At 31.5% G+C, this 11,102-nt stretch overlaps 1 protein-coding gene across 1 annotated transcript; it reads right to left on the bottom strand.

Annotated features, from left to right (window-relative positions):
* Window positions 1–9,672: 9,672 nt before the first annotated feature.
* On the bottom strand, window positions 9,673–10,836 carry LOC131614897 (uncharacterized). Its single transcript, XM_058886433.1, has 3 exons — window positions 10,506–10,836; window positions 9,930–10,208; window positions 9,673–9,785 (listed from the first exon to the last, which is right to left on the bottom strand). The coding sequence occupies exons 1-3, from the start codon at window positions 10,834–10,836 to the stop codon at window positions 9,673–9,675; spliced, it is 723 nt and encodes a 240-aa protein (XP_058742416.1).
* Between the last annotated feature and the right edge of the window lie 266 nt (window positions 10,837–11,102).

Genomic DNA, 11,102 nt, shown 5'->3' on the forward strand with positions numbered 1-11,102 from the left:
AGAGTTTGAAATGTCTGGCCAAGGGAACTTATCATATTACTTAGGATGAAGTTCAAAGAGACAGGTGAAGGAGTATTCTTACACCAGAAGAAGTTTGCCAAAGATATCTTGAAAAGGTTCAAGATGAGCAATTGAATGCAACTTCCATGCCATTACAAATTGGAGAAAATTTGAGGAAGGATACAGATGATGAGTTTGTAAGTGCTGATGCTAAGGTAGAAGAAGACCAACAAAAATTTAGAGGTATATGGCTATACTGACTCAGATTTTAGTGGAGACCAAGACAAGAAGAAGAGTATTTCAAGCTATATATTCATGACCGAAGGCTCTCCAATCTATTGGAGCTCAAGGAAGCAAAGCATTGTGGTTTTATCATCATGAAAAGTTGAGTACGTAGATGCATCGTATGCAGCATGTCAAGCAGCATGGATAGAGATATTGCTCGAAGAGCTCAAGATTATGGAACCCAAGAAGATGAAGTTATTTGTCGACAACAAGTCATCAATTGACCTGGTGAATCATCCAATATGTCATGGTAAAAGTAAACACATAGAGGGAATGTATCATTTTCTGAGGGATCAAGTTAACAAAGGAAAGCTTGAATTTGAGCATTGCAAGACAGAATGACAACTAACCGACATACTCACCAAACCCCTAAAAAAAGTCAGGTTTGACGAGTTAAAGAGAAGTATGGGGATGAGAAGTATCGAGAATATAAATTAGAGGGTGTGCTAGAAGTTGTAATTCGATATTCTGTCGAAAGCTAGCATTTGACTGTGTTGAAGTAGTTAGTTGAAGTAGTTAGTTGAAGGTGTAGGAGTGAGCTGTATTCGACATACTCGAATACATTATTTAGTTGTTGTATTAAAGTCAAAATATAACTTGTGTATTTTGGTTTTGAATTGTAATTAGGGATGGCAATGAACCAAACTAACTCGAAAATAGTTCGAAATTCGATTCAAAAATTAAATTGTTGAACTAGGTTCATGAACCAAATGAGCTGAATATGAGTTAAAAACTAAGTTCGTTAACTAAATGAGCTAAACTTGAGGTATATATAATTCGACTCGTTAGATTCATAAGTTAATTCGATTATATATGAGATAGATAATATTGTTTTTAAGAGTAGGTTTAAATATTTTCTCTACATCTTAGTATCATATTTTCTTTTAATCTAACAATTTTAATTGATATTTTATATTCTCAAGTGAGCAAAATATTTTTACAAATAATTATACAAATAAAATTAACATCGTATAAATTCTAATCTTACCTTTTATTTTATTTCTATATTTTTTATTTAAAAAATATTAATTTAAAATTTCAAATATTTATTTTAAAAAATATACTTTAAAAAAGTTTGTGAACTTCTAACAAATCTAGTTTGAGCTGAAAAAAAGTTCGTGATGAACTCGAACTCGAACTCAAACTCAAACTCGGCCAATATTTAACGAGTCGAGTTTGAGCTGAAAAAAAAAACTCGTCATAAAGTCAAACTCGGCCAATTCTTAACGAGTCAAACTGAGCTGAGGCGAGTTCGACTGGACTCGATTCATTTTCAACCCTAATTATAATTGAGTTTGAATTATGAATTTGGATAAGTGAAATAATAGCCTATAAATAAGTATAACTTGAGTAATTTCATGTACATCTATTCATAATAATAATAATAATAATAATAATAATAATAATAATAATAATAATAATAATAATAATAATAATAATAATAATAATAATAATAATAATAATAATAAGAGAAAATGGGTGATGCACTGACAGTGTAAAATAGTTTTACACTATCAACCAATCACAACCATGTATCCAATTAAAGCTCTCTTTTATTTTAAAAAGTTTTTAATGACATGGCAGATTTGTGATTTTCTATTGGATGACAGTGTAAAACTATTTTACACTGTCAGTGCATATCCATTAATAACTTTTCAGTTTATCATTTTCTCTCTCTTTTCTCTCTTCTTCTCTAATTTTTTTTAGAAATATTTTTGTCCCAACACTTAAAAGTATCAAAATTCCTCATTCATTATCATTTTTTAATTTAAATGTTTTTTTATTTATTTTAAAAGATATAGATAGGTCGACGTAATTTTAAAGGTTTAGGATATATTAGAGTCGCATGAAAGATTTAAAAATCTTGATATACGTGAAGAACAATACAAAGTAAATAATATATAAACAAGCATAACGACGTTTACATAAACTTGTATATCTTGCACACACAAATTGAATATTATAATTTATATACATATAGATCCTAGCTACTAGTTATTTTTTTAAATGGTTTACATGATGAATTTGAACATGACGTAAATAATTAGCTTATGTGTCTTTTTCCTATAGACACAGCCAGATACTAGTACTACAATAAAGTAGGTCCTCATAATAGTAATATGACAATATGAATATTATGGACATAATCACCTGAACCACATGTAAAGGAACTTCCATACATATACTCTCAAATTTAATTAATTAATTAATTAATATATACCTTCAATTTGGTATAGCTTGAGGTCCATATTTCCTTTTCGATGTTGACTTGTAAGATTAATATACTTACAATTATTGTCTTTCAAATTGCAGTTTTGAAAATCTTGTCTAACTTCAAATTGATTAAAATGGAATTATTCTTATTTGATTTGCTATGATACTTTCTGTTTCCAAAAATGGTTAAATAGCAAATTTGGTTTTGAATTTCTCATTATTGTAAAACGTGTGCAGTTAAAAAGGATATGCGTGTTCAAAAGGGTCTCAATCTAATTACAAAGACGTAGTAAACTTGTAAATCATTAGCATATGTCACCTAAAAAGTCAAGAGTAAGATTATTCTTATCCAAAATATACTGATAAAAGAAGCCAATTCAAAAAATATTTAGGAAAACTCATGATTTTGAAATTCTACGAACTTTCAAATTTTCCATAATAACATACGTCGGCTGAAAAGTTTTGATATAATTCAGTTTATAATTTATCTAGATTTAGAAACAATTGATAGGTAAGAACTAATTCTGTAATAACTATTTATTCGAGGCCAATATAAAGATTTTACTCAAAATTTAAATTGTTTTTTTAATAAAAAATAGAGATAATTGTAATTACTTTTATAATATAATTAAATTATTAAGTATCATACATAAAAATATTAAATATATTTATAAGATTATTGATTGTTAGACTATGGTTGTCGAGTCCTTTCGAGGGTCAAGATCGACCCAGTTCACCAGTTCACCTTTAGAGGATCTTCTATTATTGGACAATTCTGAAATGACATCTTTTTCAATTTCAAGCTGTTTTTGTAGCACTTTCTTGTTAGCCCCTAGTCACATTTGACCACCCTTTCACGCCCATCGTCCAGTGGGTACTTCATGGTAACATAAAGGTGGGACATAGCGGCTTCGAGTGCATTGAATGTCGACCAAAGATGATGATGTTGATGCGACATTTACTATAAAGTATCTTACTTTGATGCGCTTGACATTATCTCCAGACAAACAGACCATGGTGCTTTTGAAAGGTAACATCTCAGAAGTGTCCATGTTCATGCCTTTGAAATCGTCCCAATGCAGGATGTCAGCGGAACTACCCTATTCAATCAACACCTGTTTGACACTCCAATCGTGTATTTACACTTTTATAATCATTGGGTCATTTTAATGAGCTAACTCGCCTGCTCATCCCGTCGAAAAGAACTCTTACGATAGTGTTAAGGGTGTGGTGTGCTACTCTGGTTTCGCGCACCTCCTCGGCGCCCTTTCCCTTCTTAAGAGATGGGTTCTCTGGGTTTGACTCTTTCCGATAAGGGTTTCTTTTTCCTGCTGACCCTGCGACATCCGTCATATACGACAATAGCTTAGCTTTATGGATAAGTATTTATATTTCCTTTTTTAATTGGTAGTAATCTTCCATGTGATGGCCCTTTACGCAATGACATGCCCACTAAGAACCTTCGTCCTTTCCCATTAGATCCTCCACCGTCCTAGGCCGTGGAAGCTCCGTCAACAGCATGCGGTGGTATATTTCACGCAATATATCAGCTCGCTTTGCATTGAGTGGATGGTAGACCTCAGGGTGTTGTCGTAAGGCCTCTGGGACGGTCTCGTGGCGAATCTGGAAGCCGCTCTGGAATAACCGACCTTTAAGCCGCTCTGGAATAATCTGAAATAACCGACCTTTAAGCCGCTCTGGAAGGTCCCCACAAACATTTCTTGATTCGGGTGCGAAACCTTTATCGGTTCCTCATTGAACCACGCCATGTATTTACTGAGGAACTCTGAGGGGGCCTCGCGTACATTGAATAAACTGGTAGTTGACACCTTCATGTGCTTACTAGCAGCGAAATGTTGCAACATCTTCCAGATTAGGTCTTAATACCGATAACCGAGCACCTTGGTAGGCTCATGTACCAGCGCAATTCCACATCCTTGAATTTTTCTGCCATGTGCTTGCACTTTAGGGAATTAGAAGCGTTGAGTATCGCAATTTTATTAGTTATGGATATGATATGCTCCTGTGGGTTACTCTTGCCATCGATGGATGCCAAGGGTGGTGGTTTGAAGTGTTTTCGAACCAAATAGTCCCATATTGCTTCTGCCAGCGGCTAAGGGTCTAGTAATTCTTCTTCTACATCCACGTCTGGTTGGCTTTGAGCATGGAGCCTCTGGACACTATCTTGCAGGGTTCGTTCTACTGTCCTAAAGCATCCATGACTGCAAACAAGTGTGTCTTGTCTGGAGGAGGATCCTGATCACTTATGTTAGGTGATGACCCAAACATTTTTGAAAAATGTGAGTTGTGAGATTGATGTGCGGCCTGAGAAAGTTTTACCTAGACCTTATGGTTGGGTCAAATGTTCCTGACAAACACTTTTGGATAGTCTCCCCGAAGTTAATCAGGCGAGACCACAACAGTTCGGTATATTCGAGATTATTGACATGCATGTACTTTTGTATTGTTGTTTTGTTGTCCTCTTCCTCCATGAGAGGTTCTTTTATACTTAACCTTCCGCCTTGCACTCATGGAGCAATGACTTTTCACCTAGATCAATTCGGGTGAAATTGGATAAACCAATAGTCATATGTTTCTTTTTATTCCTTTTCTTTTTTATGTTGTGTTTTGTTTAACTGGAAGATTGTTCTAACAAAGAATTGTTATAATTGTTTCATGATGTTTAGTTGTTAGTAGTTATTGTTATTTAATCCACTATTTGGTTTTTGTTGGTAGTATAGTATCTAGACCAAAACACCCAAACTATCATCTTAGAATAATTAAACTAATATTTTTTACACCAACATAAATTTTCAAATTTCATTAGCGCGAGCTACCACTACAAGATAAGTTTTCTTGTTTGATTCAATTAATAAAGTTATCACTAACTAATACTCTTGCATTGCTATATATGTCCCTCTTAATCTTTCGCAGTAGCAAACACGTAAGCTTTTTATAGATTAACTATAATTTAGAAAAAAACAAATATGCCTTAGTTTTTAGAAATGTTTTCTTATTGCATGATAAAAAAATTTAATTTTTATAAATGTTTTGTTTGATGATATTTAAAAAAAAACTCAATTAAGAATATTTTTTTACTGAAAAAATATTATGAGTTTGTGAGAAAAACTTGTTATAAAAAAATTATTTTTATCATTTAAATTTATAAACTATCCGATATTCATTATTTTTTTATTAAACAAAGCAATCATTTAATTTAATAAAGATAAAAATACTTGATATTTTAAAAGTTTAATATAGTTTTAATTTCACTAAATTTATCTACTTTTTTTCTATAAACAAATATTGCACTATTTATCCCTATAAAATTATCCAACAAGGAGTTTTATTTTTTAGTATTAAATTAAGATATATTTTTGAATATTAATTTTACAAACATATTTAAAATATAATAAAAAATTACTTACAATTTTAAAATTTTAAGCAAAGAATTTATTAAATATGAATTTTTAATTGTAAAAACACCAGTATAAAGTAATACAAAATCTGAAGTTAGAAATTAAATCTTTAGCTTGTTTTTTTATGAAGAATCTTTGCATAAGTTGTAAACATATTTGTAAAATCTTAATAAAAAATATATTTGACTTGAGAATTAAAATTTCTTACACAAAACATTTATTAAAATTTTAATTTTAACTATGCAATAAAAAATAATATTGAATTAATTTGTAATAATGAAAATATATTTAATCTTACTTTATAATTATATAAATGAATTCTCATAAATGCTCTAGATGAGCACGTTGAAATCCTTTAAAAACTATGGAAAATTCTTAAATAAAAGTGAACAATTTATATAGATGACAAGAATATAAGTATGCACACAAGTATAAGTGCTGTATAGAAAAACCAATTTAGTGTGAAATTGAGCACTTGGGAATCATGTGTAAGTCACTTTAATTACGTGTAATAGGGGTAACTTTACTTCACTAGGTCTACATGTCAAATAGTCACTAGGAGCCTGTGAACGGGTCACTATAGTATTCAATGAAATGGTTAAGTGTGTGAATCAATACTATAATATTTTATTAATCAATAATCATATACACATATATATTTTCCTAGCTGCATCCCACGGGTTGTTCATGAAGCTTAATATAATGACAACTCTTTGCTTCATCAATACATTGCTCGTGTGACCCCCTCACTCTACATGTAGCTGTAGGTAATTAAATTCAGTTGATAATATAATAAGATATAAACTTACATACACAACAACTACGGATTTTTACAATTTGAATAACTTTTTTCTTAACTACCTTTTAACTACCTTTTAATATATATATATATATATATATATATATATATATATATATATATATATATATATATATATATATATATATATATATATATATATATATATATATATATATATATATATATATATATATATATATATATATATATATCAACTAATCATGATCATATTAGTGAATACTATATTTTTTATTGTGCAAAGTGAGGATGATATCCATCTAATTCTTTGTGGGTTGAGTTTTTTTATTATCGAGAAACAAGGTTGTATCTTAGGGATAAACATTTATGCCGTCTAGTGGAGTGCAGCAAGAGGGCTACTTAGGGTCACTCTTTTTTCTCTTGTGTTACACCTTCTTATGCATAAGATTATAGACAATTACAAGCTTCGTCTTCATTTTTGGCATCCTAAAGATGAAACTATCACAGAGAATTCAATGGAGGTGGCCAAAACCCTATATATTATTCGAGAGACAAGTTTGAAATTAGGCTTTGAATTGAATAGTTGTAAGGCGGAGATCTTTTGACCTTCATGTGATGGGAGTAAACTTCCTTGGGGGTTGTTCCCTTTGGACATAGGAAGCCGGTGTTAGGAATGAAATTGCTTGAAGGGGATGTTAGTCGAGATGGAGACTTTAGCGAGGAGTTGTCTACGAAAAAAGTTGTCAAGGTTGTTGAGTTAACGAATCTTCTTCCTCTCTGAATCAGGGCAAATACTCGATCTGTTATAGGTGCAAGTAGAGAATAGGATTCTGAAGTCAATCCATAAAGGTGTAAAAGTTATCTCTGGCCTACCCACCAAGCAAAAAAAGAAATTCTTCTCCTCCACTTTTTTCGCTGTTTTTATAACTCCATTAAAAATAACATCATTTAACCTTTCTAAATAGATCAGATTTCAACATATCTAACCAAAAGGTAGTCGTTCTTATATTTTACCCTACCTCCTAAAGAGAAGAAATATTCAAAAATTAGTAGTCTAAGATCATGATGAATAGTTATATGTCAATCCAACCATCTAAAAATCTATTCTACACTGACGAAACTATCTAACATGGAACAAAAAGGTGAGAAATTACAGTCGAAAATCCACGAAGAGGACAAAAAGACTAATAATGTCCAATAACACCCCCCTTTTAATTTTCTCTAATTACATCCGAAGAGTTACACTCGCTCAATAACTTTATTTCGAATAAATATTTATTAAATTAAACCGTTGTATTGAAACATACTATCATATATCATATGTACAAAGTTTGAGATTAATCTATAATGATCTACTATATCATTGAATTACATCAAAATTAACGTTATATGAAAGCTCATTTTGACGTTAATCTTTGAATATCTTGATGGTATAGTAAATCATTATAGATTAATCTCAAATTTTATAGATATGATCTATATGATAGTACGTTTCAATCTAACGGTTGATTTTAAAAAATATTTATTTGATGTAAAACTATAAGCGAGTGTAACTAGTAGTGTAACTCTTCAGATGTAATTTGATCTCTCATCATATATATATATATATATATATATATATATATATATATATATATATATATATATATATATATATATATATATATATATATATATGAATGGTTGTGGTTATTGTAAAAAAATTTACACCGATACATATTAATTAATTTAAGACAAATCCTTATAATTTTATATATAAAAAAAAATATTTTATTCATTTTTGGTATTTTTTATTTATTGTAATATTTTTTAAAAAATAATTATTTTATTTTATGGACCCATATTGTTGTTTTAATTTGATTGGATTGAATACGTTAAAGAAAAGTAGCTTTCGGCATATCAGTTTTCAAAGTATATATCAAAGGCACCTTAATAAGGTCTGGTCCCCTGTATTAAAATTCACAGGGTTGGGACCAAATTCATCTACTAAAAACAAATTTAATTATTGTTAGATAGACAAATATCGAGGATGTAATGGCAAACATTGTGTTACAAAAGTTACCTGGATCATATCAAAAGGAAATTGTATATAAAAATAATTAGGTTATAATTAATTTTGTATGAGCCATTTTTTTTTGGTTGAAAAAAAGGACTGAAGTCCAAAACAAAAAACTACACCTTAATTAAACAATAAATTTAAATTTCAACAAGATCAACACTAAAAATAGTAAAATACTAAGAAGGTGACACCTTTTTTTACCAATCATAGAAAAATAAGTATTGTATCTCTAATCAGTTATTTTATTTAACTATTTGTTAAATAGTTTGGATTTTAAAGATTTTTAATACATTTTAGTCTATCAATAATATTCTCTAGCTTTCTGTGGGATGTAAATAAGTATTTTCCAATAACAAATATGAGTTATGTAAAATCAAAATAGGAGGTCAACACATTTTATGTTCACTATCTTCAAGTCAATATGTGTTACTACAACTAGATTTTTTTATAGCAAAGTAACTGTTGGTGTACAATGAAAAAAGACGGTGACAGAGAATAACGGTGCAAAGATTAATGAGAGAGAATAAAGTTGTGTTCTTCTATTAATGATAGCTATTACAAGACTATTTATAGAAAAAGAAAATCTTGCCACATAAGCCCTAAAATAGTAAACTTAGTGAACAAGTCTAAGGTACAAACAGTACAGTACTACAAAATACTAAAGTACCCTTGCTACTAAACAACTAAGCTAATGGGACCCAGAAGGTAACATCTTCTGGTCAACACTATCTTCTGAGTAACCATCAGAAAATCAGCCCACATCAGAACATCAGAAGCATCTGCTTCTGATTAACAACCTCAGAAGCTCTACTGCTTCTGAGCAACACCAGAACATCAGAAGCATCTTCTTCTGATTAACAACAACTTCTGAATATTGAATTACTCTTCAATATCATCCCTTAATTCATATTCAGCTAGCCAAAATCTACAACACCAACTCCATCCCTCAAACGGATAAGGTGTCCAGTCTTGACATCCTTCATCAGAACATCTGCAAGTTTCTTCTGGTTGCTACAGTGTGCAACTTCTGATACTCCATTTAGAAATGCAGATTTCTCCTTGAAAACCCATCTGACGCTGATGGTTTTCTTCTCCTTTGGAAGCTTAGTTAACTTCCAAGTCTTGTTTCCTTCTAAAGCCTCAAGTTCTTCTTTTATGGCATTCAACCAACCTTTCTTCTCGAGTGCTTCTTCAGTACCCAATAGTTCAAAATCTCCTTCTGATTCTGGAACCATATCTCCTTCTGGATTTTCTTCGGAAGTTTGACTACCACCAGAAGTTCCATCTTTGTTAACTTCTGGGTCTTGTTCAAAACCACCACCTTTAGAAGTTGGATCGCCATCAGAAGCTCTGTCTTCAGAAGTTCCAACTTCATAATCTTTTCTTTCAGAATCATGACCACCGTCAGAAGCTGGACTACCTTCAGAAGCTCCACCTTCAGAAGTTCCACCTTCAACATCATGATTAACACCAGAAACATAATCATCTTTAGAAGCTTGTCCTCCAGAACCTATGTCTTCAGAGTTTTCCCTTCCAGAAGCATGACCACCACCAGATTCTTGATCATCATCAAAATCTGGATCAGAATCAGATTCACCATCTGACTCATCTTCAGAGTCTCCAGAAGATTCTTCATCTTCTGACTCTAACTCTTCTTCATAACTTTCAAGTTCTGACTCATCTTCAGAAGCAGAATCTTCTTCAGATTCTGACTCATCTTCTGATTCTCCTTTAGACTCAGAATCACCTTCTGATTCTGACTTGTCTTCAGCTTCAGAGTCTTCTTCTAACTCTGACTCATCTTCAGAAACCTCAGATTCTGACTCTTCTCCAGAATCTTCAAAGTCATCTTCTAATTTTGAATCATATAAAAATACTCCTTCAGAATATTCAGAGTTATCTTCTTCCCCTTCAGAATAAGAAAACGACAAACTCACAGGTTCCTCATCAGATTCATAAGCCATTAATAGCACAGGTTCATCATCTGAATCACCTCTAGCTATTTTTGCTTCTTCTTTGTTTGACCAACAATCTTTAGCAAAGTGGCCAAACCTATTACAATAGTAACACTGAACCATTCTCTTGTCATACTTCTCTTTTCCCTTCTGATGTTTCTCCTCATCGCAATAGAAGACTTCTGACTTCTGCGACCTACCATGTTTTTTCAGCTTCTGGTCCTTCTTGACAAAAGAAGCCTTCAGAGCCTGCTCAACTTCTCTCTCAGAAGTTCTTTCAGTCAGACGCAACTCTTGCGCCTCTAGACTACTTTGCAGCTCTTCTATTTTCATGGTGTCCAGATCTTTAGAATGTTCAATGGCTACAACAATGTAATCAAATAGAGGGG

Source organism: Vicia villosa, linkage group LG6 (genome assembly GCF_029867415.1).
Source record: "Vicia villosa cultivar HV-30 ecotype Madison, WI linkage group LG6, Vvil1.0, whole genome shotgun sequence".
Lineage (NCBI taxonomy): Eukaryota > Viridiplantae > Streptophyta > Magnoliopsida > Fabales > Fabaceae > Vicia > Vicia villosa.